Source organism: Sinocyclocheilus rhinocerous, unplaced genomic scaffold (assembly GCF_001515625.1).
Source record: "Sinocyclocheilus rhinocerous isolate Xijiao unplaced genomic scaffold, SAMN03320098_v1.1 scaffold1164, whole genome shotgun sequence".
NCBI classification, from domain to species: Eukaryota; Metazoa; Chordata; class Actinopteri; order Cypriniformes; family Cyprinidae; genus Sinocyclocheilus; species Sinocyclocheilus rhinocerous.
This window is the reverse complement of record NW_015643253.1, coordinates 1,598,023-1,614,750: the sequence shown is the minus strand read 5'-3', so window position 1 is coordinate 1,614,750 and position 16,728 is coordinate 1,598,023. Positions and strand designations below refer to the sequence as shown.

At 36.0% G+C, this 16,728-nt stretch overlaps 3 protein-coding genes across 3 annotated transcripts in view; 1 reads left to right on the top strand and 2 right to left on the bottom strand.

Moving 5' to 3' along the window:
- The window catches only part of tnpo3 (transportin 3), a 15,545-nt gene extending 14,017 nt beyond the window's left edge, over window positions 1–1,528 (bottom strand). Inside the window, 1 exon segment of the mRNA XM_016574711.1 lies at window positions 1,093–1,528. Within this exon segment, the coding sequence (XP_016430197.1) occupies window positions 1,093–1,212 (120 nt within the window). The 5' untranslated portion in view covers window positions 1,213–1,528.
- Window positions 1,529–6,559: 5,031 nt separating this feature from the next.
- Window positions 6,560–8,893, top strand: LOC107757232 (ultraviolet-sensitive opsin). Its single transcript, XM_074560240.1, is given in 8 exon segments — window positions 6,560–6,781; window positions 6,784–6,827; window positions 6,829–6,884; window positions 7,176–7,344; window positions 7,424–7,589; window positions 8,401–8,465; window positions 8,467–8,638; window positions 8,721–8,893. Coding segments are annotated over 8 exon segments (990 nt in total). The 3' UTR covers window positions 8,817–8,893.
- A 2,242-nt stretch (window positions 8,894–11,135) lies between these two features.
- calua (calumenin a) lies at window positions 11,136–15,167 on the bottom strand. The gene is made up of 6 exons (XM_016574634.1): window positions 15,033–15,167; window positions 13,370–13,606; window positions 12,994–13,187; window positions 12,384–12,550; window positions 11,478–11,538; window positions 11,136–11,332 (listed from the first exon to the last, which is right to left on the bottom strand). Exons 2-6 carry the CDS (start codon window positions 13,594–13,596, stop codon window positions 11,136–11,138), a joined length of 846 nt encoding a protein of 281 aa, XP_016430120.1. The 5' UTR covers window positions 13,597–13,606; window positions 15,033–15,167.
- Window positions 15,168–16,728: the final 1,561 nt, after the last annotated feature.

The following is a 16,728-nucleotide window of genomic DNA, read 5'->3' as shown; positions in this document are numbered from 1 at the left end:
GTTTTCGTACGCGTTTGGCCAATCAATGTCTACTTACGTCACGATTAGTACCAGTTGTGCTGGTTAGACCCTGCTCCGGAGTAGGAGCTAATTTGGTTCTCGAAAAAGGCAGTCCGGTACTAAAATCGCACCCAGTTCCGGCGGTGCGAAAACGGCAAAAAGTGGGTAGTTCCACAATTAGTTCTGGTACTATGAAAAGGCTCCCGCGGTGCGAAAGGCCCCAATGACAGAATTTTCATTTTTGGGTGAACTATCCCTTTAAGTGTCAAATGTGAAGCCATGCAATTCACACTATTAACATAATATTGCGCCACTTAGTTCTGCAATAAGCAACAAATGCGTTGTTCTTAACCCCAACAATCTTAACACCTTCCTTATCACTAATCTTACACTTTGCTGAAGTGGAACTAAGTGAAGAACCAGTAACTCAAAGGGCAAAACAGCAGAGGCAACATAAATGCATTTACACTGGAATTACAATTGCAGTGTTAATGTTATAATATCAATATTTAAAATAATTCTAATGATGCTCAAAAAAAGCTGTATATCCAAATCAGTAAAGTCTGAATTCAACCTACCCTGCTGGTAAACCCAGCTTAAACTAGATGGGTTTTAAAACAGTAGCTGGTTTCTAGCTAGTCTAGAATGGTAAAACATCTTAAACCAGCAAATAATAGCTACTAGTTGGTTATTCCGGTTTATACGGTGGACAAGCTGGTTTTTGGGACATGGTCAACCAGCTAATGCCCAACAAGGAACTAGCTAACATGTTCAAAACACAGTCATCAGCTTACTAACAAGGTGGTCTAGATGATAACCCCTATTTTCTGCTAAACTTGCTGCTTAAATCTACCCAAAACTCGATCTAAAGCCATCAAACCACAGCTGAATGGATTCAGCAATGGATACAAATAAACCCCGACAACAGTCCAAACACATGTGACCACCGCCACTTCCCAACACAGCTACTGTTTATGGTTCAAAAAGCTTCACTGCGGCCTTAACGGACACTATTTGCAATGCAGTGCATATCGTTAATGTTTATTAGTGGGCGAGGGTGCTGTGGCGCAGTAGGCCCGCTCATGAACGCACCGATCTCTGCAGCTCTCCCAGCCAGACCGAGGCGCGCTCCTTGCCGGCAGGGTCCGGGTCGTGATACAGCGCCTGCACGGCCTGGTAAACCAGCGGCAGGGTGGGTTTCCCGCCTTCCATAGCGTTCTTCTGTTTCTAGAGGGTGTAGATATGGGGTAAATAACACGGCTTGCGCTTCTCTGAAGGTTGTAGACGCGCAGGTTGACTGTTTATTGGGCCCTCGCGTTCTCCGATCTGGCCGCCATCTCAAGCAGACATACGGCGCTCCTGTCAAACAAGTCCGTGTGGAAACCGCGGCACAGGAACTAAAATGAGTCCGGACTACAGCGATTTTATAATAATAACGCGCTATTCGTGCAGTTCTTGGAAATATATCCTCTTCTGAACAGGAACAGGTTGGAATGAACGTATTTTAACGTTTGTGATTTGAGTATATGACGAGGTATACTTGTTACGTGGATAATTTCATTAGAGACACACCCACTGCTACACACCATTTAAGGGTCACGCTCATGAAAAGGTGACGGATTCGATTAACGCTTCGATTCATTTAGGATTTTCAAGGAAGAAACACTTTAGGGGGAAAGGCACTTATTTAATTTACTGCAATCAGCAGAACAGAAGTAAAAACAAAAAACAAAACAGAAATTAATTAAATTAAATACAATGTTTTCAAAAGGTATGTTTACACTTTTTTTTTAGAGTCGGGATCAATGCAGTCCTGTTAATTAGTCCCAAAGTATAGATTGCCTAAAATATTAAACCAAACAAGTGAGATTTATTTATTCAATAAAATACCACTGATTACAATAAAATACATAAACTACATTTTATTTAAACAGTCAGTCAAGTGTCTGATTTAAGTCTAATAAGTCTTAATAAGCCACACATAGCATAACACAGTAGAAGTTCTGGTTCATTTCAAGTCAGATACGGTAAAATATCTTTTACTTGTTAGAATTCAACTGAATTCGGTCAGTACCCGCCCCGACTGGTGTGTTTTGATTCACTAAAAAGAACCGGTTCAGAAGAGTCATTCGTGAGGGAATCGGACTACACTGGACGTCCTGAATGTTGATTCACCAAAAGAACTAAATAATAAAAGCAATTCATTCGTGTATTTCAGTATTGCTGTGCTGTTGTTATTATCTATATTATATGGCTAGTAATTTACACTTTATTGATTACATTGGTTGTTCGACAAACAATGGTCTAATAGCATATTTTATTACGTTATTAACCCTACATTTATTAATAGGCTATTTTTACTTTATGACCTACATTTCTGCTGTACAAGTTGCACATAAGAATCAGTCACTGAACAAATCATAGATGCTGAACACTAATCTGTAGTGATGGGCGAAATGAAGCCTCATGAAGCACTGAAGACTGTTCTGGGGAAAGATTCAAAGCTTTGAGAGTGTCGGAAAAAGCGCCATCTGGTGGTTAGTAAAAATAAAGCAGCCAAAAGCCTGTGAAAGAAGCTGCGTAGGACGAAGCAGCCACCACATATTCCATAAAAATAAAAACCTAACAGTGTGTGTGCGTGTGTTGAATTTCTCTCTCTGATAAATTCATTTACCCATTAAACTGTGGCATTAAATGCCAGTACGAATATCAATATGATGTAATAGAATAATAATAATGTACGCATATATGAATTGCATATGGCAAATATTTTATTTTCCTGAAATAATTTGTATTCTTCATATTACTTGTATGACTGGGTATTTAAAAATGTAATTGCATAAGTCTGAATGAAAACTTACTAGTAAAGTAAGATCTGGGGATATGGAGTGACACTTTCATAAACTTTTCTATACCCCTCTGATTATATAATGGTAAATATTACAATATCATAGCACAACAACAGTGATAAGCATTAATGATAAGCCTAATACTCACAATAAAAATAATAAGGTCATATAGAGCATAACACAGTCTCGGAGATAAGAAGTGGATTATCCTTCACCTGAAATGTTTGTCTTTTCATCCTGAAATGCGAGGCAAATGTTGGATCACAATAATTAGGAACCACAGTTTCCACAAATCCCTTCATTTGATTGGGATGCTCTCTTTTATTCTGGACGGCAAGGGCAGTTATTGTAACATCGAGCGTATTTTGCAGTATTAAACACGTATTTATACCGATTTCATCAGGCTCCGAAAATTCTTCAAAAAGAACACAAAGAATGGCCTTCTCAGCTGCCATAGTTGCAACTCTTGCGTCATCAGAACAGTGTGTTCAACGCACCACCGTTTCCGTTTAAAAAACATTTTGCACCGTTTTGTCGGGGCTGAACGCAGCCCTGGCACGTCCATTTATTCTCGACACGAGCTCTGATGCCTCGGTTCAATGTTACATCACTACTAATCTGAATAGCCTGCTACAAATCCTACAAATTTCACTGTTTTGAGAATGACTCTGTGCTTAAATAAAATAATAGGCTATATTTTTAATACATTAGTAGGCTATAATTCATTTTTAAATAGAATATTTTACAAACATTTATCATATTACTGAATTTACTAGTTTCTGCATATAGAAATGCAATTAATTTATGTGAAATGACAAGTAGGAATAGGAATTAAAAAATCGCTTTAGCTGATAGCTAGTTGTTTTCTAATATGTTTTAAATATATTATAATATGGGGAAAAAAATATCATGAGATCATATTTTGTTTTGCAGACAAGTTTCAACCTCTTGAGTGTCTTTTTCCCAGTCTCCCTCTTTCATGTTTCTTTTCTCTTTTTTTTTTGTTTCTTTTTTTCTTCTTCTCACATACACATGCTTCTCTCACACACTGGCATAACAGACTAAAATAAAAAAGATCATCCAAGCAGCAAAATTCCATATAGATGGCTTTAATACACATACATGTATATTTCAGTTTTAATATCAAAAATCCAATCTATTTTTATTCACACACATTCAATGAATTTAAACAAATTTGGTTCAATTATCATTTACTGATATGAAGTTGATAAAGGTGCATTACGCAGTTCATCTCTATAATTACCAGGATGTCCATTACCTTCCTGTAACCCAGGTCGTATCATACCCATGCAACTCAGATACATAGCTTGGTTACAATACAAACCCGGGTCAATGGATGGCTTCTGCCTTTCATGAATTAGATCATTCCACATTTATAAGTCTACAAAATCAACACACTGTACAAAATATCTGACACAAACATAAGTGCATTCTTATTTCAACTTTTACAAGTAGCACATTTGATTTCATCAAGAAGTTGGAGGGGGAAAAAATGCAATATAAACTAAAATAAGTAAATTGTCAAACATGCCGGTCATTAATACTACAAAATTTGTGTGGATTATGTTAACATAATCCATAGTATATCTATGTATATAAACAGAAAACATATTTCTCCCAGAGAGTTCAAATTAAAGACCTACAAACAATCAATTAAACAGAACTGCAAAATTTAGCTTTTGATTGTTTCTGTCTATGCAAATAAAGAACGCAAAATAAACAAGCTGAACTTACAAAACCAAAAGAGGCGTTACTTAGCATTAGCAATGAATAAATTATCAGGCTATGATGAATTTCTTCATTTTATAAGTTATAATGAATCAATATCATTAACCAGACGCTTGTAACCTATAAAAACAATACTTACCATGCCGAAACCAAAGAAAAGTAATGAGAGAGAGGGGAAGGGAAGATTCTCAGAGGAGAAATGAAGGAACTAAAATGAGGTGTAAAAAAAAAGAGGCCGGGTGTATTGGATTTACAGTTTAACACTCTTTATTTCTCCCCAAGTTAACAAAGTTGACCCACAATCTAAGTCTTAGCTAACAAGATAAATTGCCAGTTTGGACGTAATCCCTCTGTGACATGATCAATATGGTTTGTGGGGATTTTTAGCGATTGGTTTATGTAAATCTTGTTTCCAGATTACGGCTCATCCTTGTGCTTGGGGACCTTAAGAGTTTGGTTTGCCTTTCACCTGCTTATACTGCTGCTCATGAAATGGAAGCCAAGAATTAACAACCTTGTTTGGCCCAAAAAAACTAGACCAATGCTATAGGTTACCTGTTATGTTACATTCCATGTGGTTTCCATGTGTTTTAGGAAAGTGTTTTAGTACTCAGTACAGAGATAATTCGGTGTTAGACTTTAGAAGTTTCAAAACCTTTCAAGCAAAGTTTCTTTAAAGCATTAGCCAATTCAGAAACGTACAGTATACTGATACTTCTTACATTTCTTATCAGACAATAAAACTGCGGGATCATTGAACCTAAATCTTAAAAGCTAAATCATAAAAGAATCGTACAATCCTCTGAAAAACAACTTGACAACTTGTTGTTGAATTACCAGACATACTTAAATAAATCCAGGCAGATAGGTTTCAGAAATCAGGATTCAACTATAGCATCGATTCATAACACCAAAAATGACTGTGTCCTTTAGGCTATAGGCTAAAGATTAACAAGTGATTTGCAAATTGTGAAATAACTAACTATAGTTGACTGAGGCATGTATACAATATGTTATACTTTTAAGTGTTAAACTCGTTTAATTTACTGGCCAAATGATTCAAATTAAGTAAATAAAAAAAATAAAAAAATGTTATTCATTGCTGTTTACCTCTGATATATGTGTTGCTTGTGGACTTGCATGTAAAGTAATACTAAAGGAGACTCAGTGATTGGGCCCAACAGTTTATAACTTGCAAACTGGTTCGTTTATCCTTATTTTGATTAGTTCTCTTATGTGAAATCACAAAAGTCAATCAAGATGTCCCCAGATCTGGTCACAGATCGACACATTAAATGAGAAAACATGAACTGAAGATCCAAGATAGTTTGATTTAATTGATTCATTACCAATCTGAAACCTTCATTTAAAGCTATTGGAAAGCAAAATACAGGCCAAATGCGAACCAATATGTGGGCTCATTGGGTTGTTTACTATGTAAGTTAAATGCTAAGTTTATTAAATTCTGTTCAGTTGTGTCAATGTTGCGAAGTTCGTCAATTAAGAAACAAATTTGACTTCTCTCCTGCAGACAATAGCTCAATTCAGTTCAAGCTCAATACCAGTTCAAGATAATATCACTGAATATTAATGGTGTTTTAGAAGTGTCTTTCTAGATGTTAAACATGCTGCATGCACCCTGTTGTTTATGCTCAAATACAATCTAAAACATGTGATATTCTGCATTTGTAGAGCAACATGTGTTGCCTAATCATGTGCTTAGAGATTCCAGGGGGTGTTGAGCATAATTTGCATGGACAGGACAGATTATCCCAACAACATGTCCGGAAGATCACCCGGAGGATTATCTTCCTTTTCATCTCCATTTACCCCCAACTTTTCACACCAGGCAAGACTTTGAGGATTTTATAAAAGGCCATCCCGTCAGTATTTGGCCAGTCAGGCTGCTCATTGACTCCACCAGGACACTGTGCAAGAACAAGGCCACTAAAGGCGCAACCATGGATGTGTGGGCCTTTTAAATTATGAACCTCTCCAAAGTCAGCCCCTTCGAGGGCCCACAGTACCACCTGGCCCCCAAGTGGGCTTTCTACCTGCAGGCAGCTTTCATGGGCTTTGTATTTTTCGTGGGTGTGCCTCTGAACGCCATTGTCATTTTTGTTACAATGAAGTACAAGAAACTCTGACAGCCTCTCAATTACATTCTGGTGAACATCTCCCTATAGCAGGCTTCATTTTTGACACTTTCTCCGTAAGCCAAGTATTCCTCTTACTTCCTTGGTCATACGTTCTGTGCGATGGAATCGGCTATGGGATCAATTGCGGGTAAGACGGAGAGTCGACAAACTTTGAATGGCATAGACGTGACACTCTTAAAAATGACGTTTTTAATGGCATCTATGGTTCCATGAGGAATGTTTGACATCCATGGAACATTTCCAAGCCACAAAACATTCTTTATAGTGTAAAAAGGTTCTTAATTTTTTTTAAATGTTCTTCACACTAAGAAAAAGTTCAAGAACTGTTCACTGAAAGGTTTTTTTGGGGAATCAGAAAATGGTTCTTCTATGGCTTTGCTGTGAAAATTGTGTGCTGATGGATGTCTTTTTCTCACAGGTCTTGTGACGGAATGGTCACTGGCTGTCCTGCCTTTCGAGAGATACGTGGTTATCTGCAAACCCTTCGGAAGCTTCAAGTTCGGACAAGGCCAGGCTGCCGGAGCCGTGGTGTTCACCTGGATCATAGGTGTTGGTTGTGCCACTCCTCCGTTCTGGGGATGGAGCAGGTGAATTTCCTTTGCAAAATATTTGGAATCATGCATTTGTAATTCTAAGGACTGACTTTATATATATTTGAATTGACAGATACATTCCCGAGGGTCTCGGCACCTCCTGCAGACCTGACTGGTACACAAAAAGCGAGGAGTACTATTCAGAGAGCTACACTTACTTCCTCATGGTCACCTGTTTCATCATGCCAATAACCATACTCATCTTTTCCTACTCACAGCTCCTGGGAGCCCTACGTGCTGTAAGTATCCCAACTTTTTGCTTTTATACACCCTTGTGGACAAATGTAGATAAACATTTGTAGATATATATTTTTTTCAAGTAAATATTTGATTTACTTTATTGCGTGTATTCAGGCAATATTATTTAGGATTATCATAATATTATAGGCTACATATTATTTAATAATTATAATGAAATTTTTTGGCTTTTGATTTCAATTTCTGCGCATGCTTAACTAATTATATCAGTCTACTTTATGTTCTTTGATTCCAATTCAATGAAGCACAAATCGTTGTCAATGTTGGCAATTTTGTCAAATATTTCCTCAGGGATCTCACAATTTCTAGCCAATAAATTTCCATTTGTTTTCATTACTTTTCCGATTGGATACAGATTTTGAAAATGCTTCTTTTTAGCAATCATGTTCACACAGAAAAATCTAGAAGGTAAAATATTTGAAAATTAAGCATAACTACAGTAATTTATATTTACTTTAGAAATGACCATGATTTTTCCATGAGTTCTTATGATTTTAATTACTATGAATTTTCCAATCAGATATATTTTTTTCAGTATTGCTTTAAAATAATTAAATATATAATTAGTAATTAAATTCAGTATTATTTTAAACTTTATTGCATATATAATATGTGTGCGTGTGTGTGTAATATATATGACTATATATGTAATATATATGACTTTAACATTCCCAGAAATCACACTTTTAAAATTTGTAGGACTTTCAGGACTGAAAGCAGAATATGTGTGAATGCTTTATCAGAATAAAAATATATTTCACAAGCTTGAATTGTTTCAGCATTTACCCATAGATTGCAGGCCAGCAGGCTGAGTCAGCCTCCACCCAAAAGGCAGAGAAGGAAGTGTCCAGAGTGGTTAGTGATGGTTGGCTCTTATATAGTTTGCTATAGCCCTTATGCCATTAGTGCCATGTGCTTTGCCTATGCTGATGATGCGAACAAGGATTACCGTCTGGTGGCCATCCCTGCTTTGTTTTTAAAGAGCTCCTGCATGTACAACCCGCTAATCTACGCCTTCTTGAACAAACAGGTGAGATGGACAACACATATGCATTGAATAACAACACTACACATGCAGACAGACGCTAATACTCAGTCATTTTGTGTTCCAGTTCAACGCCTGCATCATGGAGACTGTATTTGGCAAGAAGATTGATGAGGGCTCAGAGGTTTCCAGCAAGACCGAAACCTCTTCTGTGTCCGCATAAAATATTCCACACCCCATTTACATCTTTTCTGGACCTGTTTTCTTGTTATCCTCCCCCTGATTGTTCAAATCCTGCACCTTTACATCTTGTCAGCGCCTTTACATCTTGTCAAGGGTCGAGGGAGTCCCTTTGTCCCAAAGATACAGTCCGCTGGATGGCCAAACCGGAGGGCGTTATCCTAACATCCTTTCTTTGCAGAACTGGTAATGAAATTTTTTTGTAATGGAACTGGTAATGGATTTTTTTGTAATGAAAAACATTGCGATTTCATGTTAAAACAATGCATTATGCATTGACGATGAAGTAGAATATTTAATTTTCAACTTTCACAAGAAAATATTAAAAAAAAGAATAAAAATAAAATAAAACAAATAAAATAAATAAAAATGAGACATCCTCTGATGTGAATGGACTTGTGCAAACTGAAAATGGAAATTCCTGATTTTGTTTTTAAAATTTTCAATAGTAGAATTTATTCTATCACAATGAGATCTTCAGTAAACTAGTAACCTAAAAGCCCATACCAATCAAAACGGCTTGCTTCGACAAAACAGCACAGCATAACTAAGCGGTTTACTCTCGTCTTCTCTAAAGAACTTACTAAAGCCCAGCTTTCTGGCTGGATTAGCCAAGATATACAAGATCACAAGGGAATTATCCAAGTCTATCTGCTTGTTTGCAGCGGAGGATCCGTTCACTGGAAGTTTGATGGTAACAAATCATGAGCGACAGCTTTTGTCCAATCACTGGCTTCATGACATTGGATCTCAAATATCTGTATCTATATTACTTCTGTACATGTTTTGTTGTAAGTAGACATACGGTGTGCATGAATTTGTACATGTGCCCGGATTTTAGAATGGATAAAGATTTATATTGTTTGATGCATTTTTTCTTGTACCTGTTAATTTCTATTAATCAACCTAAATAGCCTTTATCCCATCGGTGGGAAGATCAACATTGTTTCATCATTAAATGGTAATTAGTCAGTAAATGAAAAGTCGGTTGATAAATTCCAGGGCTATAATCGTTAACTAAAACTAAATTAAAACTAAAAACATAAAAAAAAACTATTTTTGTTACTTGAAATAAAATAAACGTTGACTGAAATAAAAGAAAATATTTTATAACTATATTTTTATTTCAGCTTGTTGCCAAGGCATTAAGTACTAAAATATCTAAAGCTGAAACTGAAATAAAACATATATAGACTACTAAAAATGAATAAAAACTAATGAAAATTATGAAAACATTTAACAAAATTACTAAAACTTTAATTAAAATTAAAAGTGGAAAATATAAAAATTAAAATGAATTCAAAATATTAATAAAAATTGTAATAGTATATCAATGACACTAAACACTGATAAAGGCTACTGATGCAGGATGATAGATTTAAACATAATACATATTACTTTGAAATTATATTTACTCTGTTAACTTACAATAGGTAAGTAGAATAGGTACATAAGCAAAAATGAACTTTGCATCTGGGATAAAACGAAACCAAACAAATTGTTATTGTAAAATACTGACATGAAAATAATTAAAATTTCAGCCATAATTTAGTTTTATTGACAATTTGTTGTTTTCAAGATACAATCTGTAGGTGCTGAAATGGCACCACTTGAAGGAAGTCACCTGAAGCCACTGGGTGCCAAAACATTTTATAAAGAAAAAATAAAATGCATTCAAAAGACTAATGGACCACAAAGTACGTTGTTATGTTTGTAACATAGCAAACATATTGCAAACTTCTCATAATTGACAGTGTATTTCAAATAATGAAGCTGAAAGCAACAAACTATTCAGTAACATGTTCGATTGGACCCTACAAACCAAAACAATTTGAAGTTTTAGCCATATAGCCCTAATCTAAAGATCCAAATCAAATAAAAAAATGCAGTGAAAGGCACAATGAGAGTGTGTCTATTAAAGAAAACAAACATCTTATTATCAATAAAAAAAATTCATGGATGCGTGACTGAATAAGACAAGTTTTTTTTTCTAAATAAATATTGAAAGAAAAAAAGGATATTGCCTTGAGAAGATCATGACCTATGGCTCTAAAATCAAAGCTTGTGCCAAGACAATTACACACTGTGTGAGTTTATAATGTGTTTATATGTATAAAACTATATACATATTCACATATACATGTGTGAATATATACATGCATTTTATACCTATCTGTATAATCCCTCAGAAGAAGCCATTCTGAGAGCTTTCTGTACTTACAGTATCCTAATGAGCAGGACTGTGAACAGCAGGGGGAGCTGATCATAGATCAGAAGCAACGGGTATAAAACTGCCTTGAATCTAGCTCTGAATAAACCTCTTCACATGCTTCGCTTCGGCTTCTGCGTGGTCGTAGTCGGCCGGCAGGATCCAGTCCATGGTCTCCTCTTTGTCCATCTTCCCATCCTTGTTCTTGTCTCTAAACTCTGAAAACTGCTCTCGCTCGGTTGCCACCCATTCTGGCTCGTCCATTTCATCCTCGTGGTTGTACATGTCGCCTGATATTCAAGAAAATTCAACCGATGTTGAGCTATACTGACAAATTAAAATTATGCAATTCACACTGACTCACATTAAAGCTTTTAAAAGATTTTGTAAGAGAGTTTCCAATTTAAAACATATCTAATACTGTAGTTCACTCACCAATATACTCATCCAGGCCAATAAAACCATCACCATTCTTATCAATGTCCTCCATAGTTTCCTAATGAAAAAATTAAAAGATTAGTGAAACAGGTTACAGAAAAGACAGACAAAGCCTAGTAACTATGTAAAAATCTAAATGATCCTGTTTATGTCCTTCATACATGTTCCTGGTCTTATTAAGCAAAATGCATCAATGCACGTTATGAAGGAAAAGAAAGTTTGCCATTTTACTTTTTCATTAACTTTCATTTGACGTCACCAATTCTCAATGGATAAAATTATGCCTCATCCAACATTTTACCACTATTACACACTGCCATTCAAATGTTTGGGGTCAGTAAGATTTTTATTTTTGGCATAGAATTAATGCTTTTATTCAGAAAAGTTGCATTTATTTGATTAAAAGTGAGAGTAAAGACATTTGTATTGTTATAAAAGATTTCTGTTTCAAATAAATGCTGTATGTTCTGAACTTTCTATTTATTAAAGAGGCATGAAGAAAAAAAAAAGTATCACGATTTCCACATATTATGGAGCACAACTGTTTTCAATATTGATGATAAGAAATGTTACTTGAGCACCACACCAGCATATTAGAATGATTTCTGAAGGATCATGTGACACTGAAGACTGGAGTAATGGCTGATGGAAATTCAGCTTTACCATCACAGGAATAAATTACATTATAAAATATGTTAAAATATAAAAGAGTAATTTTAAATTGTAATAGTATTTCAGAATATTACTGATTTTACTGTATTTTTGATCAAATAAATGCAGCCTTGGTGAGCACAAAAGACTTCAGGGTAGAAATGAGTTTACAGAAGTTAAATGGGATACAAACAGGCTTCACATTAACTTTAACCTAGTATAGAACCGACTTGCCAATAATAACAGACCCACCAACACAACAATGTCCTTCATATGCTCATACTCCTCAGGATGGAGGAAAGCAGTGAACTCCTCTTTGTCAGCGATGTGATCTCCATTTCCATCAGCCAGTTTGAAGCGCCGTTCATCTCTAGCCATCATCTGCTTGTAGTTGTAGCCATCATCAGACTCAAGATCATCTATAAGAACACAGATAGAACAAATGATTATTAAAACACTTATTGTAATTCTGCTTGGATATGCTAGTGATGTAAAAACTACACAATTCACCTTTAAATGTTTTAAGGGGTACACACAAAAATGACAATTCTGACATTATTTACTTACCCTCATGTTGTTCCATATCTGCTTGACTTTCTTTCTTCTATGGAACACATTTTGAAGAAAAATTCTACAATTTTAAAGAAAAAAAAAGTGTTTTTGTTCATAAAATGAACGTCACTGGCCCCGTTGACTTTCATTATATAAACAAAAAATATATATTTTGTGTTCCACAGCAGAAGGAAATTCATACAGGTTTGGAACGACATGAGTGTGCGTAAATGTTAATTAATTAATGTTAATTTATTTTTTGGGTGATCAATTCTTTAACCTGGTTTATAAAAACAGACCGCAATTTTACCAAGGTAGGTGCCATAAGTGACATTCTTGTATTCGTCCCAGGAGATCATGCCATCATTATTCATGTCAAAATCCTTCCACTGTCTTTCCACATTGTCATAGATGTACTTCTTCTGAGCCTTTTTGATCCATGCTTTCAGCTCTGCCTCTGTGACGAAGCCATCCTCGTCTGCATCGATCTTATCCACAATTTTACTGAAAGGCAGCACAAAAAGAGCAAAAACATACGGATATAAATTAACTATAAGAGTGTGTTTTCTCTTAATCGTTTATTTTATATTGAAACGACCAACTCTCAATGAAAATGAATGACTTCCGGTCATCTTGTTGCTGCGAATCACTACTAAATTCCCCTTAACACTCAGCACAATCCTTACCCAAGCCTATTCTTGCTTTCCTCTGGGGTCAGGTCATCAAACGTCTTGGCTTCCTCTTCCCCAAGGAAGGCATCATGGTCATAGTCAAAGTTTGTGCCGTCGTCATGCTCCTTGCTGCTCAGTGGTGCATCATGGAAGACACGCTCCTTCTTCTCTGTGGGTTTGCTGGTGGCGTATACCACGCACAGAGCAAAGCACATCAACAGAGGCCTAATCTCCATCTTCATCACATAAACTCTGGTGAAAGAGAGAGCATATATTAACATATATACATCCCAAATCCCTTTTAAACTAAAATAAATACTTATCACAGGTATTTCTAATGTGGCGATGTTTAAATAATCCAATGTGCAAACAAAATTTTATGTGTTGACAGGGTCTGTTTGAATCAGTGAATGTAAACACTGTATGTTTGACTAAGAAGTGTGACGTGCACTACCGTTCAAAAGTTAGTCTCTTATGTTCACCAAGGCTGCATTTATTGGATCAAAAATACAGTAAAACAGTAATATAGTGAAATATTATTACAATAATTCAACACAACTGTTTTCTAATCTAATATATTTACAATGTCATTTATTCATGTAATGTCAAAGTTGAATTTCCAGCAGCCATTACTTCAGTATTCAGTGTCACGTGATCCTTCAGAAATGATTCTAATATGCTGATTTGCTGCTCAAGAAATATTTCGTATTATTGCCATTGCTGGAAACAGCTGTGCTGCTCAATTTTTTTTGTGGAAACCAGAATTCACTGCTGATGCTGAATACAAAGAAAAAGCTGTTATTTGAAATCGAAACCTCCTGCAACATTATAAATGTCTTTACTGTCACTTTTGGCCAATTTAATAAGTCCTTGCTGAATAAAAATATGAATTCCTTGGGGGAAAAAATTGCTAACCTTAAACTTTTAAAGGGCAGTGTAAATGTGTGTAACAGGGGGAAAAGAACAATCCACACTGGCAAAATATCAGGCAGAATTTCTGACAGGAAACACCGTCGACATGAACAAAAATGTGTTTCCAGAGAATGGGGAAAAAATAAAAGGGGAAATAAAAAAAGGTGAAAATGACAAGTGCCCAAGACCCACCAACAAAATTAGCACAAAAACATAATTATGTAATTTTAGACTCAATTAGAGATCATTCACACCAGAAATAAATCACATACGACAAATTTATAAACAGATTGATTAGGATTTACCTGGCAATAAGATGTTCTTGCCTTTCAAAGTACACAATAGCTCTTTACTAGTGATTAACCAAAAGACAGATATAATCACGATAATCTGAGCAGCACAAACACAGGCAAAAAAAAAAAAGTTTCCTTACAACACATTTAAGATGTGAAGGTCACCATTCACTTTTAGAGCATGGAATAAGACGCAATGAAAGTGAATGGTGACTGGGGCTGTCAGTCTTCTAACCTTTTTTGTTTTCCACAGATGAAAGGAAGTCATAGACATTTATATCAACATTGGGGTGAGCAAATGATGACAAAATTTTATTATTTTGGTAACCTATCCCTTTTACGTTCAATACTAACTGTCACTTTAAGTGAGTCGGCATTACAACGTACACGGTCAGTCAATGCAGTGGTCAATCACATGACTAAAGACCAAACATGCAAAAGAGTATCAAACCGTCTATAAAATACAAACATACCTAGATTTAATACGAGGCCGAGAATCCCAGATATAATACCGCGTCTTTGGTTTCTGCACACCCCTGTGCCACACCGTTTTTCAGGCTGGGGTAACGCAGCGATCCAATCACAGCCCAAACAGTGGAGTCCATCCACTGCCATTGGGCCACTTCAGCACAACGAACCCCGGATGTAATGGAAACCGTTGTTTAAAAACGCGCGACTCACCGCACTCTCTTTTGATTGGCTACAGTAAATATGAAAACCAATCAGCGCCGAGGCTTCAAAATCTTTTGATGCATTGCTCGAGTTTATTGCACGTCTTGCCACGTCCCCAATTTTGAGACCCGCAAATTCTCGCGGAAAGGTGCTGCTGCCATGCTTGTACTGAACATTATTTGTAAAAGTTATGAATGTACACGGTCAGTCAATGCAGTGGTCAATCACATTACTAAAGACCAAACATGCAAAAGAGTATCAAACCGTCTATAAAATACAAACATACCTAGATTTAATACGAGGCCGAGAATCCCAGATATAATACCGCGTCTTTGGTTTCTGCACACCCCTGTGCCACACCGTTTTTCAGGCTGGGGTAACGCAGCGATCCAATCACAGCCCAAACAGTGGAGTCCATCCACTGCCATTGGGCCACTTCAGCACAACGAACCCCGGATGTAATGGAAACCGTTGTTTAAAAACGCGCGACTCACCGCACTCTCTTTTGATTGGCTACAGTAAATCTGAAAACCAATCAGCGCCGAGGCTTCAAAGTCTTTTGATGCATTGCTCGAGTTTATTGCACGTCTTGCCACGTCCCCAATTTTGAGAGACCCGCAAATTCTCGCGGAAAGGTGCTGCTGCCATCCTTGTACTGAACATTATTTGTAAAAGTGATGAATGGCGTAGCAGCCTCGAATTTTAATGGTTGGATTACCTAAATTTAAGTAATGCCAGGTTTAGACATTGATGACATTTAGCCATTCATTACGCTACTTGTAATTTAAAGTTACTAGCTATTTAAACTACGTTACACATTTAAGTAGTAGTGATGGCGAAATTATAATGTATCTGTGTTTATTACGGGATGCTTTACCACCATCTGCTGTTTAAACAACAATAATCAGTATCAGCTACAAGCAAACAACAAACAAACAAACAACAGATGTAATAATAAATAATTGTAATAAATAATAAATAACTGTAATAAATTAGTAGACTAAATGCAGCATTAATTACACTTTTATTGCAGAAAACACATTGACTACAAACTGACGTAATACAGAACAATTTTACATTGAGAACCCAAAAGCAGAGGAACATGGCTTTCTTCTTCATATTTAAGTAATTTTCAATTTATTCCCAGATGACAGAGACGTCAGGTTTACAGTTTGAAAATCTGCATTCATAAATGTAAAATCAACATAGGAAAACAATCTTTTGTGGAATCTGAAGCAAAATACCCAAATATAATAATTGTCAGATGAACTGAATGTTACATCTGACAAAGGCAACAATATCACTTAAAATAATCTGAGAGTAATGACATTACCTAAATTTGTTTCTGTAGAATTTAAACAAAAAGAGCATGTTATGTAAGCTATATAGCAATGTCAGCTCTTTTTGTATACATTTTAAGTTGAAATGATACTTCTTTTATTTGTGAGAAAAAATGTTTCCCCCAATTTAATATATTTACCGTATTGGCCCGAATAT